The 20,215-nt window shown below is 33.4% G+C and overlaps 1 protein-coding gene across 8 annotated transcripts in view; it reads left to right on the forward strand.

Annotated features, from left to right (window-relative positions):
- The window catches only part of Nachralpha4 (nicotinic acetylcholine receptor alpha4), a 237,813-nt gene that overhangs the window by 163,252 nt on the left and 54,346 nt on the right, over nucleotides 1–20,215 (forward strand). For all 8 annotated transcript variants that reach the window (XM_076435323.1, XM_076435325.1, XM_076435330.1 and 5 more), the window contains 2 exons: nucleotides 15,040–15,155; nucleotides 17,537–17,705. In XM_076435323.1, coding sequence (XP_076291438.1) covers nucleotides 15,040–15,155; nucleotides 17,537–17,705 — 285 coding nt within the window. The remainder of the gene's footprint in view (nucleotides 1–15,039; nucleotides 15,156–17,536; nucleotides 17,706–20,215) is intronic.

The following is a 20,215-nucleotide window of genomic DNA, read 5'->3' on the forward strand; positions in this document are numbered from 1 at the left end:
CTTTCTTTAGACCAGGCCTGGGTTACTCTCCCTACTCCTGAGTCCTCCCCACCAAATTACAACTTTTTATATTTGTGTAATCGAGTATTGTTCTTCCTTTAACTTCAATATCGTATGTATTTCACGTTCATTTAATTTCGTTCCACGACCCATTCTTAATAGTTCACTATGTTTTTTTTTATTAACACTAAATCTCAATTCATGTTGCCGTCTGGTGACAAAGTCCATTGAGATAAGCGCCGACGTCAAACACGATCATTCAAGCGAAAGGTTTTGAAATGAAATTAATATGTCTCGCTGACACGAGATTACCACATTATAGCAAATGTCAGGGTGAATGCACACATTAACGCGCGATCAAATGTAACGCGCATCCATCATTTTAAACGTCATATTATTTTCGTTCGTTTGCGCGATACTTATCAGCTACGTGTCCCATACCATACATGTACAGAAATGTAGATACCTCTGCGTATGGCGCTTGCAAATCGTTTTAATACCCACGCGAACACCTCCGTAAGGAGGAATCTGAATTTTTATTAATAATCTCAACTTTTTCAAACAGAATTGTTTAGTAGACAAATTGACTTCCCACTGATATTCCTCCACAATTAAAGGTGATACAGTCGAATGAAGAAGTTACATAAATAACATTACTCCCTCAAATAATATTATAGATATATAAAATTTCATATTAATTTGATGATATTTCTAAATTCTATATAAAATTTCTATCAATAATATTAGATACATCAATTTTCATATTAATTTAATGATATTTCTAAATACTATATAAAATTTCTATCGATAATATTAGATACATCAATTTTCATATTAATTTAATGATATTTCTAAATTCTATATAAAATTTCTATAAATAATATTAGATATATAAATTTTCATATTGATTTAATGATATTTCTAAATTCTATATAAAATTTCTATAAATAATATTAGATACATCAATTTTCATATTAATTTAATGATATTTCTAAATTCTATATAAAATTTCTATCGATAATATTAGATACATCAATTTTCATATTAATTTAATGATATTTCTAAATTCTATATAAAATTTCTATAAATAATATTAGATATATAAATTTTCATATTGATTTAATGATATTTCTAAATTCTATATCAAATTTCTATAAATAATATTACTACCTCAAATCATATTAGTTGCATAAATTTTCATATTAATTTAATGATATTTTCCTAGTATAATTATATACTATAAATCTAGTATAATTTAGTTTAGTTATACTCAACTTAGGATCAGTTATATCAATAATATATAATAAATAACAATCAGTTATACTAAACTTAGGAGACATTTAGGAAGTTACAAAAATGAAGATGACAGTCTTGTAAAATAATGAACATGAACGATCAAACAATACAATAAACAAACTTGTAATATCCTGACAGAATTATCTTATATGAATTATATAGTGTTCACTTTGATCAGTATAAGTCTTATTTAGAAGGAGGCATGTTTGTTTAACGGAGCTATTAGAAATCGAACGTTCGCAAAAACTATTTCTAAAAAATTGATGTTCTTTTACCAAAGGTATGCAGCTCCATTTAAATATTTTCGACGAAATATGAAAGACGTTTCCAGCTCAGTAGTCGTACCAGTCAGATTCGGCGAGTAGGGAGCCAAGAACGTCACGCTAAGAAAGTCACACTCCCCAAGAGCCATACTCTCGTGGTGGGGTAATCTGTGAGTGAGGCGCTGTCACGAATGTCGTTGCTGCGCGAGCCCTACTCAACCAGATACCCTCTCTCACCCTTTGTAAACCTAACTCACACAATACCACTGTCTCCACGCATTTATGGTTTTGGCTCTTCACGTAGCTCACAAGCCTCAAATGCAGCTCCTATTCGCCGAGACCGTACTTGGGCATGTCTGAAATATGTACTGCATTGAAAAGTATTCGTAATATACAGGGTGTTCAGGTTGTCTTAATCATTCGCTTAAGGTTACCTTAAGTAATTCACACGTCAAGTCGATTAACCACTATTCCAGTTTTTTGACATTTCACTGTCAAAGCACACGAATAATACTTCACATTTTTATATTTAGAATAAATTTTCTTAATAATTTGCCTGAATACCACCGAATGGCAGACGTTTAAAGAACTGTGAAAAATAGATATTACAATTACAAAACCTTTTTCGTCTTTTATTTCTTTTTACTCTATGAATCTTTTATCAGCATACTTGTGACATTTTTTTCTGATTAGAATTAGTACAATTGACGATTCGGTAGACCATTGATTTATTTGTGAAAATTAGAGTTGTCGCTCTTCGACACGTACCGAGTGAAATTGTAAAAAATTGTTAATTATAATTGACAGCGTTTTTTAAAATAACCCTTCTAAATGGAAGACCCTGTAGAGGCGAATTCGATTGAACGCGGACAGAAAATTATTCGTGAAGGGGAATATGACACAGTCGAAGCTCTTGAGACTAACCTATACATACATTGCAACAGAGATTACAATGGAAGATACCCTTACACGTGAAAACATGGTATACGCGATACGTTCGATATGGTAGAATTCTGACAAAACGAGAAGTTGGAATAGTCGCGGATAGATTGTCTTTGGTACTCGTGTTTCTGTAGCGAGACTCGAATCCACTCCATTGTTGTTGATCTTGCGCGCTAGGCTTTGGACGACTCCGGAGCAAATGAACGTTGTCATTGCCTATGTACATAAATTTCTTCAGGAGGAGGTTTACAGGGGGGAAGACTGAATTATTAAGAGGGTATCTCAATGCGCCTGTAGCGTTCCCAAATTCACGAACAGTTGCAAATCCCTTCGCGATTGGTCGCAACTTCTGTGACAACGCCTCTTTGTCTCGGTGCTGCTGCTCAAGTTTAAAAGTAAAATTAGTTACGGATAATACGAAAAACGATTTCTTTTAATACAGTATTGCCCGCTATTCCCCCACTTTCCTGATCACGTCACGCGTTCCGTCTCTGTTGTAAATGCGTCACAATATCACGTGACTGATCCGGTATTCACAGATAGGGGGTAACTAAATTCCCCTCGATTCCTCTGAGTCAGTTTTCGATTTTTCGACGATTTTTTTTAATCAACGATTGACGATTACCTTCATCAATCGATTGAATCAGTCTTCGATTTTTCGACCATTTCTTTTTTTAATCAACGATTGACGAATAACTTCATCAATCGATTGAATCAGTCTCCGATTTTTCGACGATTTCTTTTTTTTTTAATCAACGGTTGACGATTAACTTCATCAATCGATTGAATCAGTCTCCGATTTTTCGACGATTTCTTTTTTTTAATCAACGATTGACGAATAACTTCATCAATCGATTGAATCAGTCTCCGATTTTTCGACGATTTCTTTCTTTAATTAACGATTGACGATTATCTTCATCAGTCAATTTTTTCAATCGTACACATTAATCAATCATTCTTGATGAAAATTTTAATCGATTAATTCCCAACTCTGTCTCCCCAACATTAACGAATCCATCGTGCTCGAAAAAGACGCAAATCTCATTTCCTAGAAACGTTTTCCTACACCGAGAATAGAAAATACTGTAAGCCGCCGCACTCTCCGCAGTCGACTTATAACTTATTCTTGATCAAATTTGTCGAGCATTATCCGCAATGAATTATTCCCCCGGTGAGATATATGTGTGCACGCGGCACCGGAGAAATCTGTCCTGGTTTCGTTGCCAGAACACGGTATATATCGGAAACCGCGAAAGTTGGCTGACTTTCCGCGAACGGTGCAAGATTCATCGCGGTGTGAATTTTGCTTTCGTACCTAAGTCAAACCGAAATTAATCGTCGTTCCTTTCTGCCAGGAACCGCAAATGCACGTTCCGTTAACGTGTACCTAATAAGCCTCTGGAGACCACTCAACAGGTACATCGTTTCACGAGCCAGCCGCATCAGAGGCTTGCTTTTGGTAAATCAGCTGAATGACGACGTCTTGCGCGTCTAAATACACTCTGCCCTCGACGCTTCGTATTCAACGGTTATGAATCCCTCGTTAATTATGTCGGCACCCACCTAAGTCTCCAGAAATTATTTAATACATCGGCCGAACCACTCGAGATTATTATTACGAATCGTCCTTGTCTTTTTCTCGGTGCGCACACTGAAATTATTTTAACGCTTCACTTACCGAAGATATTCAGGCTTCAGGATTTCCGAATAAATTGTTCGAAAGCGAAAGCATTCAAACGAAAACATTTATTTGTAATACGTTGTCTTTATTATTGTCTTTATTTATAATATGTGTGACAGTCAACGTGCTAACATATTATTCCTAACGATAGTCAATGATTGATGTGTTCATAAAATAGAGTATTAATTCTTCGTATTATACGAATTTATTATCCTTTAGTAGCAGTTCTATTATAGATACTAGTTCAATAAGAAAAACATATAATATTCATCACGTAATAACATATTAAAAGATTATACTATGGAACTCAATCGTAAATAAATATTATTAATTTTCTTTTCTCGAATTATTTTCTTCCAAAGAAATGATTAATGTTTTATCAAGTTATTCATAACCGAACCGTGGATTGTGTAGAGTTACGCCATAGTGAATCTATAAATCTACATAAGATTGAAATACATATTATAATTAATTTATAATACGTCGGCCGAACCATTCGAAATTATTATTTCGAATCGTCCTTGTCTTTTTCTCGGTGCGCACACCGAAATTATTTTAACGCTTCACTTACCGAAGATCCAGGCTTTAGGATTTCCGAATAAATTGTTCGAAAGCGAAAGCATTCAAACGAAAACATTTATTTACAATATGTTGTGTTTTGTATCCTTATATCGTTAAATAAATTGCTCTGATTTCGTGTGACTTCTACGAGTATATGGTGTGACAGTCAGCGTGTTAATAAATAGTAATCGACAATGTGTGGAATAGTTAACCAGAGAAAATCAACTTGACGAATCAATAACAAGTAATAGAATATGATATATCGACATTTTCAACGAAGGTTCATTTTTAACGAATCAATTCATCAATTGTTCACGGAGGCAGTTGACAATGCCAGCAAATATCCCAGTATTTAAACAGTTCTCAATGGTGGGTGGCACTATTGTCGTGCAAACACAAACGTTTAAACGTTCCGATATCACCGAGACTGTCGGTTTATTATTGGCACACGATTCTGCGTAATCTTGGACTGTTTGACATCGAAGGGAACAACAACGCGTTGTCGGCTTTGGACAAGTTAGAATCGAACATGCGTGAGATCATGCAGCTTGCACACCATGCGTTTCGGGAATCAATAACCATACTCGGCTCATGAAACATGACAATTGTCGTGGAAAACCACACCTAACAATGTACAACGCAAATACTAAATCAATGAACGTATGAAAGATTGAATAAAATCATTAAAAAATGTCAAAGAATAAAATGTGTGTATTTCATAAAATGGTAATTATACAGAAAAGTACTACCCACTCCAGTTTTGATAAAATTTAAATATGTTATAGATATTGACATTTTGAACAACTGTTTCCTTTTCCAATATAGGGGGGTCGCTTTTAGTTTTCGAGATATTTGCAAAAAACTATCGCGAATACTGTATTGAATTTTTCGTATTCCTGCACGCTCCGCTGCAACGTAAACCTGTTTCGGTGCGGCGTTTGTTTACATTTTGACTCTGTAGAGATGAGGTAGAAAACGGGAGGGTGGAAAGAGCCGGCCTGACACCACACACACCCACCCAGTGTTTCTAAAAAGAAGGTTTCCGTTAAGAAATTAACATTTGCGCAGATTTTCAATATCATATTCGTAATCAGCACGTGAAGATACGTAAGAATCTAGAGTATAATTTAGAAACAGTGGGTGCGTGTGAAACACTGGGTGGGTGTGTGTGGTGTCAGGCTGGCCCTTTCCGCCCCCCCCTGTTTTCTCTCTTATCTTTACAGCGTCAAAATGTAAACAAACGTCGCACAATACAGTATTCGCGATAGTTTTTTGCAAATATCTCGAAAACTAAAAGCGACCCCCCTATATTGGAAAAGGAAAAAGCTGTTCAGAATGTGTTGCTGCATAACATATTTAAATTTCATCAAAATCGGAGTGGGCGGTACTTTTCTGTATAATTACCTCATCTTGAATTGATGATAAGAATAATTATGACTGCATAATGCATAGCCAAAAATGCACTTATTACTGTATATATGGTAACAAATGGATTACAAATATTAATTTGGTAGGAAAATTCTTATAAATATGGAACAAATTCTATTGAAACCTTATTAAATTTCTTAGAAATTTTTTAAAATGAATTAAATCTTAGGTACTTGTTTAAATGTAAAAAATTTCTAAAGGAAAATGTATTAATGTCGATCTATCAAATTTCTTGTCGTTATATTATATAAATTTTCATATTTATTATTGTCGACAATTTGCAACGATGAATTGTATTTTATTTTCTTGGCGCTGAAAATAGTTGTGTTATCATATTCACACCATGAAATATTTTCACGCAATATAAATTTCGATATTCGGCATACGCCGAGGATGAACCGCCAAAATCATAGACACAGTGATTTATGAATTGTACGGGTTACGCGGCTTCTTTCGTGGTGGTTAGCTACATCAATCACTCACATGCTTTCAAAATAGTTTCCACTGCTCCCTTTATTTGAGATCATCTTTATTTCTCGGCTATGCATTTCCATATTGTGGGTCTCATCCTCCGCAATTTATATCACGAATAAAAAACAAAAAAACCAAACCGAAACGATCGCTTGACAATGCTCCCGTTATTTCCAAGCGAAACGCTTTTCATCCGATCTCGCCTATTTTTATGCACCGTACTAAAACTTTAATATGCATTACAAAATGTGTATTTCACCTGTTAGGTCACAGAGCAAGGAATAAGAGGTTAAAACGAGTCACAACTTCACAGTGTGTGATGGAACAATTTGTGGCACAGAATTTCATAAAATTTATTGAAAGATACAACATAAAGAACACTTAAAATAAAAGACTATCTCATAAATATTAAATCACGCAATTACTGTTTTCCGAAACACGTTTCTTAAGATTTTTAACCCTTAGTTGGTACCGTTGGGGAATCATGTGCAGAGTCGCCAGATTAAGACTTGTGTCCCCACTCTACCTTCAAGTATGAATAAGCTCCATTCAAGTATGAATTTTGTTGCATATCCTCAGCATTAATCAATTTGTGTGTTTAGATTATATTTGTTAACATGCCATCATATCAACTCAGGGTTAAGTCTGATTTGTTGACGGAATTATTTCAGATTTATCAGAATTATTTCGATATAATTATCCAGTTAAAGTCAAGTATTTTTAAATCGAACATTCTCGTAATTTCAATACGAAATACGTTTTCCATCATTACAGTTTTTTCGATATCAAACAAACATGGAATTTCCAAGCCGTCTTCGATGTATCTTTGTCTAGTGAAAAGTATTCGTGTAATGGCGCATTTAGACCAAACGAACAAATGCTTGTTCGTTCCACAGTGAAACATTTCACGAGCGAATGTATTAATATCATACAATTATAATATTATTATTAGACTGCGGATTTTATGCATTTCTGACGAAACTGGACGGATGTAATTTGGAACGGTAAAAATATTAAGACAATTTAAGAACGTCCATATATGTTATTTCCTGTTTATTAAAATTGTTGAAAATGGAAAGACATTTTTATATGTGTGATTTCAGTGTTTTATAATTGACAAAGTAAATCTTTATTTTGCATAAAGATCCGCAGTCTAATTATAACGAACGTATCACCGTATTCGCCTTTTGTAAAAATTATGTATCGAGCTGAACTTCGTAACATTCTTCGAGCATCCTGAACGTTCGGCGAATAATTTAACCCTTTGCACTCCTTTGTCGACATCAGAGAAAGAAAAATGTAAAGAAAACGGGTTTTCATATGTATTTCGTTCTTTCTCTATTTATTTAATTTCTTATTTTTTAGTTAAAAACAAATATAAATTCCACAAGTAACAATTACAACAAAGTTTCAGAGCTGTATTTAATATAATTAGTAAACCAAATTGTTTGAAGTAAGTAGCAGTCAAGGAACTGTCCTTTGAAGTAACTTTCAAATATAAAATACTTAAAACAGTAGGGAATTGTTGGCAATAAAATTGAAAAATAATTCGGAGTGCAAAGGGTTAACAATAAAAATTAACACTAAAAAGGGTAAATGCATACCTATAAATTTAAAATACTGTTATTGAATATATAATTTGCAGTATTCTTTCGAAAATTGATTTAAAATTCGGCCTTTTCATGTACAATAACTTAATAGAAGGAAAATGCGAAAATGCTTTGGAAACGTTCGGAAGTAGGGAAAGAAAACAATCGATGTGATTTCCAGGCACCGAAAGGAACATTTGGCAAAGTTACCAGGCTCCAAGAGTGCTTTTTCCGCGGATGAGAGTGCTTTTCGAATCCTATCGTGAAATCTATGAAGAGAATATATATTCGGAATATTTCTACTGTTCCTTCGCCTCGCGTATTGATTCGATGTAAGATTCTCCATTTTATTTCTCACCGTAAATCTGTTTCGTGCAGATTTAAAATCTGAATAAAAATCTCCGCTGCCGAATTCCAGATTTAGATCAGATTACTATTGAAGACATGATATATAGCATAGAAACAAACGATGGGTAGATACCGTAATAATAAATAATAGTAAACATAGATATCATATTTATTGATTTATAGTTTAAAATTCAATTTTATTTAGTAACACGACAAAAAATATTTTTCTGACTTTCCTACAAGCTGATGAAAGTAAGGCATTGGAACACAATTATTATTTACTACTTACAATATTAGTTTATGCGATGTGTCAATGCAATTGCAACCAAGTATTAGGAGGCCTTGATTTGCAACACTAACGAATAACGTTGGATTCAAGGAGAGAAGCAAAATGAAGAAACAGAGAAGCAAAATAAAACGAAGCATAAGAAAATGCAGACATACCATTCAAAGATTAAATAAAAAAATTGTAGTTCAATGAAAATCGAACTGCGAAGTTTATCGATTAAACAGAAACGTATAGGAACGCTATCTAACGGAACAATTAGAAACAGAACAATGGATCAATGAACTGGGCAGACTCTAACCACGACAATGCAAAAGATATTGTAAATAGAAGAAAAGCTAACAAAAGCAAACAAAAGTAGTTTTGACAATTCGGAAACAAATTTATCATACTAATATCATTTCCTGCTTTGCCTACACTACGCGGTATAAACGCGTCAGAAATAATTCTGACAAATCGATCAAGGATTTGATTTTATGTAATTGGCGAAAAATACATAAATTTAAATTAGCTCATTTCCTATCTAAACAACAGTTTACATTATTGTCGTTATTAATAATAATATGCGTAACAATATGCATCACAATTCACTGAAGTCTAAAGGAGTTTTTCACTTTTATTTTACGTAATAAAACTAGTTGCTGATTAGCACATTATTTTCCATTCTCCTTCACGGTGTAAATGAGCGAAGAAAATGAAAAACAAATTTCCAAGAAGAGAAATTGAAGTGTGCAATAAAGATTAATTATGGTTTATTTAAAACCGGTGAAGCAACAATGAAAAGTTTGCAAAGTATAAGAAGAAAAGCATGAAATGATAAACTGGTAATTGGGGGTGACTTTAATGCGAAAGCTGAAGTGGAAGGCTCTGTATCACTGGAGAAAGAAGAAGGAGGATAAAGGTACATTGAAGAAAGACAAAAGATAAGATTAAAAGCTCACAAGTATGAATAGTTTTAGACATGCCAAGAGGAAAATGGATAGGACATTCTACATGAAAATTAAGCAGGAGATGGAGAAGGTGGATTCGTGTACCTTGGAAATAAGGAAAATTCAGTAAATTGACTGTGCGGTATCTGAACCATAGCCGAGGAAGGAGGCTGAAAAATTCATGACAAAAGACCGGGCACATTCAGATGAATTAACCATGGCGTAGTAGAAATACATACAGTTGTCAGACTGTACTCTTCAACAATAAACAAATAAATATGTAAAAAGGAAACATGAAAAGAAGAAACAATAGAAAATGGTTCATGTTGGTACAACAGAAATGAAGGAAATGATGGGACACTTTGAACGCAATTTTAATGTAATAATCCTTTACTGCCAGACTGTTTGTCGTCGTACGAAAAGTGTGAAAAATAAATCTTGAAATTGAAGATGAAAATTGCAATATATACAGTAGAATATACTGCAATATACTAGAATATACTGGATAGAATGTAGTGCAGAAACAAAATTAGTATAAAAAAGATAAAGCAATTGGAAACAGAAACGAGGAGATAATTTTCCAAAGAGGAAGAAAATGATCAAATTGGCAAGAGAGAAATACAGGATTAAAATATTATCAAAGAAGCATTGTTTTCGATAACAGTTCGAAAGCATCTGAAGTCAGCCCATGGATTCTGATTACCATCCTAATGTCTCTTCTTACGTCGTCTCTGCCTTTGGACGCATAAAATCAATAACGCATTAATCATGTATTCATTTATGAATATCAAACCTCCGTATAGCATGTCATCAGATGCTATTTCACTATAATTGGAAACGAATAATTATCATATCGATTGCATCTGAATTCAGTTTTGAACAGACTGTGATTGTGATTCAAATCAGCATACGTATTATTTCCATTTGTTATTATAATTATAAGATTATTAATACAACGTTATTAAACTTATATTAGCGTACATTCTACGGCGCGTCTCGTAACCGGCGATATATGCAAATCCGAAAGAGGCAATTCTGCAGGAAGAAATAAGTCGATAATATATACATATACATAATATAATTACAGAAATGAACGCTATTAGTGGCGGAAACATTCTATGAGCTAATTTAATAGAAAACGGAATTTCACTCGGAGCAAATTCATTAACTAATGAAACGATATTTTATTCTGTTACATTTCCGACTTAGTTTTGAATATAGAATTCTGTTCTGCCGCTCAAAAGTATGTGGACACTTCCTTAATTCTTATAACTATATGGAAAACGTTATGATGTCTAAATTTGATTATCTTGTGTATCACAGTTTGTACAGTGTTAGCGAACATACTTTAATAATATAATAATTGATTAAATATCTCACCGATAATGATAAAAAATAATTATGTCTTCTTTTCATCTACATATTCACCGCGTGCTTTTATATCAATATCGATAAGGTTCCACTCAGATTCTAAGATGTCGCACAAATGTTTCTCAGATTCGGGACATCGTTTTCGAACTTGTCTATCTATATGATCCCATAGTTTTTCTTTTATTTATCTAAGAAAATTGAATAAAACTAAATTGTTTATTTTGCTACTATTAGAATACATATTACATACATATTCGTAATAGACTTTAGCAACAAATATTGTTTGATAATAAGAATATACAGGGTGTCACACCTGATTTTGACATCTTGATTTTCTCGTTATTGTTACTCGTAGCAAAAAATTTTTCAGCATAGGCTTGAATGAGGTATTTTTGAATACATCAATCGATGCAGCTGGACATTCGTTATAAAAAAAGGTACTAACCTATGTACATGTCGAAGAGTTAGTAGTTCAGGAGATATTTCAATTTAAAAAACTCTAAAACACCATTACTGTCGTACTAAGACGTTATGTATAAGTAAGTAAACACTAACGATTATTTCTATTTATGTGGAAGCGTGTAAATCTTCCATATTTACACGAAAAACAACTGAAATGGCGGAGATTTTAAGTTAGCGATTTTTGAGATTATAATCTACATGTTGACTTGTCAACTCGACAGGATGCAAACCAGCAGATATTATACTTTTGAGAACTAATTGAGGGTGGGACACAAATATCGCTTATACCACACGCCACATACACACAGTATACATGACGACTACACACCACACATATATTTATTTGTAACGTCCGGAGTAAACCACAGCGCGTCATCGCGTGTATTTAATTATTGAACGCCGATAGCTCAGCAGTTGCATCAGAAATTCTAATTGTATATTTGCGCTAGTTGTGCGACGTTCTTGTGTATTATCGTTGCTTCAGAATTATTCTCTGTCGATACTTTTGTATGTATGGAAGTTTTGCTTGTGTGCACTGTTCACGTGCATACAAATATTGTTTCTGAATGTGCAACGTTGAAGAGATTAAACAGTTAGCGAATACCAATACCGTGCAAAAGATTGTTAAAGAAGGATTTAATACTTGGTTTTTCATTGTTACACGAGTCTCTAGAGGTTTTTAATGCGCAGCATTGAACTTTATTTGCGAAACGAATCGGCACGCTCACGTTAGTCTCTCGAGGAATAAATTTTCGAAATTGACCAACTCAAATTTGACAATTCGTTGTTGAATATTAAAAGATTACATGTTTAAAATGGTGATAACATTAAATTCTTTCTTTTTTTTTTAGTGTCTCTCAAATTTTTAATGCCAAAACAATTTCGATTACACATGCATACTGTTTAAATTGGATCAGATCGTTATTGTGTTATGTAGGTCGCAGCAATGTGAAACTTCATAATCATTTAATATGCACGGAATCGAAATTAGAATTTAATTAAGTTAATGTGTATTGAATTTTGGGTCAGGTATTTAGTTATTGTTGTATATTGTTAGCGATAACCGTTGTTCCTTGCATAATTATTTCTATACATACATTTTATCATTTGAAGCAATGCTAATTCTCGAAAAATTATTCTGAGGAGATTCGTACAATGATATTTCTATCAAAATTGTTCTTAGTTCCATTCTACCTCCAGAGTTAATTTTTTCACTGGTATAACGCGTGCACGGACATTTAAGATCATTATAAAAATGAGCAATGGCTGCGGACTTTAAATGCACAGCCAACGTGTTCGAATAAAATCCTCTTAAAAACGATTTTCATTGTTCCTAACGAGAGACAATGATTGATGTGTTCATAAAATAGAGTATTAATGCTTCGTATTATATGAATTTGGTATTATCCTTTAGTAGCAGTTGTAGTTGCTAGTTCAATAAGAAATATATAATATTCATCACGTCATAACATATTAAAAGATTATATTATGGAACTCAATCGTAAATTAATATTACACAATAATTAGTCGATCGACTTGCAAATATTATTTTCTTTCCTCGAATTATTTTATCAAGTTATTCATAACCGAACCGTGAATTGTGTGTATTTTAATTAATTTATATTTCCCCTACTATTTTTATTGGTAAAATCATTTTCTCGATTGTTGATTGATCTCTGTTAGGTAGAGATGATAATCTACTTTCCACAGGGAAAGAATGGAGAGCAGGTTTTCACGAGAGATGATATAAAAAAAAAAGATTATTGCAATTATTTTGCACGGTATTGCGCATCCAAGTTACCGCTTACCTTCGAAGCATTCGCTTGAAATCGCTTAGAAAAAGCTCGCGCTAAACAGATTAAATCGAACGCTGAGAAACCATGGTAAATTATTATTCATTGAATCATCATCGAGAATCCTTGGTTTTCGTGAGTGTGTCCGTACAATCGAGAGAGTCAGTTGTATTTGTTGAACAAAAAAAAAAAGTACAGTAAATGAAAAAGCAAGAAAACCAACATCGGGAGCACGTTGACGCAAATTGAATTTACTTGGCGAGACTTCTCCGATTCATTAGGATATCTGCTTAGCGATTAGTTTGATTTTTTTCAGTGTCGAATTTGTTTGTTCGTCATGCTGCACAAATAGTTGAAAGCGAAAGGCATCTAGTTTGACGAGGATATTTTTATCGCTGATAGTTGACTCTAGATACTTACTTCCGTGGGAAAGAAGAGAGGACTCGTTTCTTTCTTCATTTTCATCCGGACTATATTTTTTAGTGTTTTTTGCTCCCGTTGCGCTTGTTGCGAACACTAAGTGCATCACGAGACATGCACTATAAACTTTACGTTTCGGAATTTATTGTTCGTACTTAGCCCGTTATGAGAAACGTGCAGCCGGCATTTTACAAAATCCAGTAGTTCTTCGTGCATTTGTTTAGCGAAGAACATTTATAAATTAATTATTGTCAAGCAGAGAAAAAGCTAACAATATTGTCAAATGATGGAACAACTTTGCCGTTCAATAATTTCATTAATATTTGTAAAATTTATTCATTCTTCCAAGTCAAGTTATACTTATTTATTTTACTCAATTAAAAAAATTATTCTTATATGGAGAAAAGGTTAAACATTTTGTTGGATAATGGAACAACTTTGTCATTCAATAGTTTCATTAACAATTGTAAAATTTTATCATTTTTCAAAGTCAAGTTATACTCGTGATTGTACTCAATTTAAAAAATTATTCTTATATGGAGAAAAAGTTAAACGTTTTGTTGGATAATGGACCAACTTTGCCATTCAATAATTTCAATAACATTTGTAAAATTTATTCATTCTTCCAAGTCAAGTTATACTCACGAAATTATTCTTATATGGAGAAAAAGTTAAACATTTTGTTGGATAATGGAACAACTTTGCCACATTCAATAATTTCCTTAACATTTGTAAAATTTATTCATTCTTCCAAGTCGAGTAATACTTGTTTATTGTACGCGATTTAAAAAATTATATCATCTTAATTTTGCATGTGATATACTTCTATAAATCCAGCTCCTGCATTAGTCGTTATTACACGTTCATCGTTCTTCCATGTTAATTAGTAAACGAAAGTATAATGGCTGAAAAAGGATTTGCCCGAGTATAATTTGTGTACCAATGTTCCTCCGGGTTAACCTAAAACTATCAACTTACAAATGGAATTTTCTATAGAATTAGAATCGTTAATTATCGTAATCATTGAAAGAAGTAAATAACATATTATTTTGTTCAATGTACCAAGTAATCTGTGTATTCCAATCGAGGCTGCACGTTTGTCTTTCAAAAGTAAATTAAGTGGGCATGAGAATTACTGATTTAGAAACAATATTACTGTAGAACGACTCTAATTCGAAAGGTTTTTATGTTTCGCGTAGGTCGACCTCAGGCATATGGATGAGAAATCCGGAAGTAACGTGGTGGATGTCGGTGTTGACCTCTCCGAGTTCTACATGTCTGTAGAATGGGACATTTTAGAAGTGCCTGCTGTACGGTGAGTACCATTCTTACATTTTTCTACTGACAATTAGTTCATGAAATCTATGTATAATTTAAGATTCCCAGGATAAACTTGTCGATGTGCTATCCCTTCTTCGATTTCAATGACCTTGAATTATGCTGTCGAGGTCACCATTCTGAACAACATTTCCCTTTCAAGTTTTTGGCGGTCGGCTTTAGTTTGCAAGATATTCGCGAAAAACTTTGAAAATAATTAAATTGATTGATAATTAATTATTAATCAATTAATAATTATTATTAATCTAATCTAATAATTATTATTAATTATTAATCAATTAATAATTAATCATTAATTGATTATTGTATTAATATCATATTAATATCATATAAATTATATTATATTAATATTATATTAATCAATTATCGATTAATAATTAATTATATTAATCAATTATATGTATAGTCACCATTCTTTTCTAGAATTAGAAAAACTTGTGCAAGCATCTAATACATGGGGTCGATGTGCTACCTCCATTCCTAATTTATTGGTTAAAGAATGACAATTTGAAAAAATTCCACTTTATGTATTAATTGAGATTTATAGTATAGGATTTACGTCTTTATCAGAAAAAAAGTCATGAAAATAAATTCGAAAGGCTTAAAAACATAATGCAATTAAACCGATATCCTATGGCAAAGCGTTAGTGACCAAAATTTATTAAACGGCAATATCTCAGAAATGAAATTATGTGACATGCGGCGTTCTTCCTAACAACCTCAGAAATATCCGCAGTCTCTCTATGTGTGAATAAGTTACACGACAAAATACATTTAATTTTTCATGTGAAAGCAATGATTCTTCTCGACGGTTCGGCCATTAGAATACCAAAAGAAATTTCCCAGGATCGATAGTCGAGCAATTTAATCTGTTATAGACAGCTTTCGCGTCATTTGACAGAAATGCCCCTGAAGACTGTCCTTCTTTGAAAAAGGACAATGGGTGAATTCCGATGTCACTTTACCGCTCTAACGTTTCGTCACGAAGATAAACGAAGATGATACTCTCATTCTTTACTTGACAATTTCTCTTTCCTGTTCGGGTTTCTGTTACGGATGTACAGTCAGTGAGTAACGAAAATGTTTCGACACTATACAGGATGGGACAATAACTCTTTGTCCACCTTGAATATTTCCATTACTTGTAATAATATGAAAACATGATGTACGAAAGATAAATGATGTACGATAAAATGTTGTAAAGATGATATACATATTAACACAATCATGTATAGGGGAAAAATATAGGTATAGGGGAAATATTGTGATGTAACCACTTTTTATATGCGCGAAGGTGTGTCAGATATTTCAAGGTCACATTGATCTCTTTAAATGGAAAAACCTACTTTTTGTATCACGAATAAAAATTTATTGCTTTCCATTTAAAAAAATCAAGATCACTTTGGAATCTAAATAAACTGTTTTACTAACGTTATCAATTATACACACACACAAATTAAATAACCCTTATATTAATATTGCAAATCATATAAAGAAAATATATATTACAGTTAACTAGACCTAACAGCGTTATGGTGCGAAACAGCCAAGAAAATTCTTTTACTATTAACACTAAACCTACCGAGCACTGAAAGCGATTAAAGTGTGTTTCATCTGATAAAAATGACAAGGCTCTGTTTATTTAGATTTTGTGCAATGTTTGTGTTGCAATACGTGCTTGGATAAATAAATTTATCGAATCAATTTCCATGTAAGCAACGTCATCGTTACAATAATTTTAAAATTAGAAATCTAGGACCGGTTATTTGACCGTCAGTGGTAGGTTTACTATTAATAAAGATAATTGCACCGCAGAGAATGGAGAAATTGTACAATATGCGATTGTTTTCATTGCTCATTGTACTTTATTGCGAGTTAGCGTAATCTCTTGTATCATCTCGATCGTTATAGATTAATAGGTCACAGCACACTGAACAGCTAAAATCATGGTTTATTCCGAGTTAGATTACTCCGATGCAGTTTGATGAATGTACTAACATGTTTTGTAGATTATTGTGGATGGCATTCACGTATCATTCAAAGGCATAATTGTCAAAATATTGTTGAGTCTATAGAACAATAAAGATAGCACTGTGAAACACACGAAGTTGTAACAGTGTGTGGTTTCAGGAGAATCAATCATTCGAAAGCAAAATGCTTTGGGGTGAGCAATTTCTATAGCCATAGCTAGATAGTGAAATTCGTTGGTCGAATTCGGACAAAAATTGTGGAGAACATATATACAAAACAATTTTTCTTTTTCGTATTTGCGTCGAGAGAAATGGACGTTATCTATCTTCGTTCTATCAAGAATGACACTCGACGCTTTCATTAAACATTCACTTGCTTCTGTTTCAGAAACGAAAAATTTTACACCTGCTGCGACGAGCCGTACCTGGATATCACCTTTAATATAACGATGAGGAGAAAAACGCTTTTTTACACTGTGAACATTATTATTCCGTGTATGGGAATTTCCTTTCTTACGGTCCTGACGTTCTATCTGCCCAGTGATAGTGGAGAAAAGGTAAGTGAGAGAGACGTCTTTATTACGAACGCAATTTTACATTAAAATATGAAGACACTTCGAGATATTATTTCAAAGTTTATTCTAATTTCATTTTTGGTCTCGTACGATTTACAATTAATCTGCAAGTTTCTATTTGCACAATTGAATCCCCAAAATTGGAGAATTGCATAAATATTCTCAGTTTAAAAGTATACAATATATATATTAATAAAAAATTTTATTAATAAAATTAATAAAAAAAGTTATTTAATAAATGATTTTATTGTAGTAATTATTTATAAATAAATTAATTCTTTTATATAAAGTAGAGTATTGTAGAAGAAATTTAGTTAAATTTTAAGAAGCAGAATTTATGTCTGCACCTTTTGTTTCAGGGGTAATTAAATTTAAAATGTAATTTTATATTATTCTCGAATATGAATGAGCTAATTAAATAAAATCATTTTTGGTGGATAAAGATTATAAATATTGAATTTCATGTGAAATGTAATTCGAATTTTTAGATATCTAGATTTTTAGAAATGAATTTGATTCATATATTTTAGTATACAATATGGATTTGCGTAACATCATGCTGCACAATAATTGTTGCGCAACATGCTTGATCTTGAATAGGCCCCTTTAATATATCTTTTATATGAACTAAATAAATAAACAAGAAGTTATATTTAATTTAGCGTTACTGCTAAAAATCGGACATTGCATATGCAACAACCTGATACACCGCTATACATGCAACGTTTCAGAACCCTTGCTCCATAATCTAAAAATTGTTTGATCATATAACTCGTGCAGCGTCAACGACTCCGAATGGGATTACCCCCTTGAGAGCCTAGATGTATCCGTTTGTAATGCGACAGCAAAAAGTAGTTTTCTCAGCATATACAGTTCTGAGTAGAGAGCGTTCCGGGCAAATGGGGAATGCTGTGTGAAAGAGTGGCGCATTAATTAAAACTCACCGCCCGTAAACGCACCTGTCTATCTTCCATCGACGTAAACGTCCAGAGAGATATGACCGGTTGCGGGGCTTGCTCCTTTAAACCGCAACGGCCGTTAATTAAAATCGCCAGCGGACGAGATTCACCGCAATACTATCAATCCCTTCATCTGACGTGGAAATGGTAAATGTCCGTAAACTCCTCCACCCCCGATTCCGTAGATTGTTGATCCATAGAGAAGAATACTTTGAAACGTGACTAGAACTACTGATGGCAAGATTGTTCCGGTTGTTTGAGATTGCCAGTCGCTCGGCTACGTACCTTTCGACAGCCGTAATTATTTCAGTTGTATGAACATCGGTTCCGAGCATCAATGAGCGAGAGAAATTTATTTCGCGTCGGCAGTTTCTGTGCTGGACAATGGAGAACGTGTCGACATTTGAAATAGTGACAGAACGAATGTGATTATTAGACAAGGTGTATTTATGGTTGCCAGCTCTTCTATATTTGATATGAGTCTTCTATATTTGAACTTGATCTTTACGTACCTACAGGAATTTTCAAAAATCTTTGTTTGAATAAAAAAGTTTAAAATGTGCTGTGTACCTCTTCTACTTGAACTTCTATATTTTCAGCCTATCTCGCAGTTTTCACTACTTCTTCTATATTTGGATAAAACATTTCTGGTAACCCTAGGTATATTATTATTATTATTATACTGCGGATTTTTATGCGAAATAAAAAATGTTTGCATTGATTAGATTGACTGATTGCAAGACACAGGAGCCAAATCGAACTTTCTTCCTTCTCTTAATTGTCTTATCAAGCTGAAATTAATACGCTGATGTCCCTAAATCGTCATTTTCGTCCCTTTTTCGTCATTTTCGTTATAAATGCATAAAATCCGCAGTCCAATTATTATACAAGGTTGTACAGGTTATTATACAGGGTGTGTCACCTAAGACAAGCCCACCTGAATAATTTCTACATTTTTTGAGATGGGAAGAAATGTTTCCTGGCCTCTTCGAATTCTTTGTCGTCTGAATACTTTCCAGAAAGAATTAGTTTGCGTTAAACCAAAGCACACTTCAATTAGGATTAAGCTCAGCACTGAAACTATGTAATTGTTGTATTATCCGAACAATCGGATAGTCGAAGTTCTACTGTACTCCAAAAAGTGTCCGATTTCGCGTGGAATGACCCCACAGTCAAACAGAGGTCGCGATAATTGTACAACAGTTTTAGAATCGGCCCTAAACATGCGAATCCCCGTAGAACCTAGTAAAACACCGTGTTTCATTCGCGAGGGCACACAAAAATTCACGTCCACAATTTTCTACACTTAGTAATTACTTGTTTCACGACTCGCGGTTCTTCCAGTTCTTGTTCGGGTAGTGAACCACCCCCGACGGATATAAATCCAATGGAGAAACTTTGAATTTATAGCAGTCGTTAATCATCGTAAGGAAAGTTTCACCAGAGAACACTGTGTGTTTCCGCTCCATCACGAATGTGTAACGCGTGTGGGAATGTAAGTTTTATTGGGTTAGTCTGTCGTGCAGTCCTCTC

Source organism: Lasioglossum baleicum, chromosome 12 (assembly GCF_051020765.1).
Source record: "Lasioglossum baleicum chromosome 12, iyLasBale1, whole genome shotgun sequence".
NCBI lineage: Eukaryota > Metazoa > Arthropoda > Insecta > Hymenoptera > Halictidae > Lasioglossum > Lasioglossum baleicum.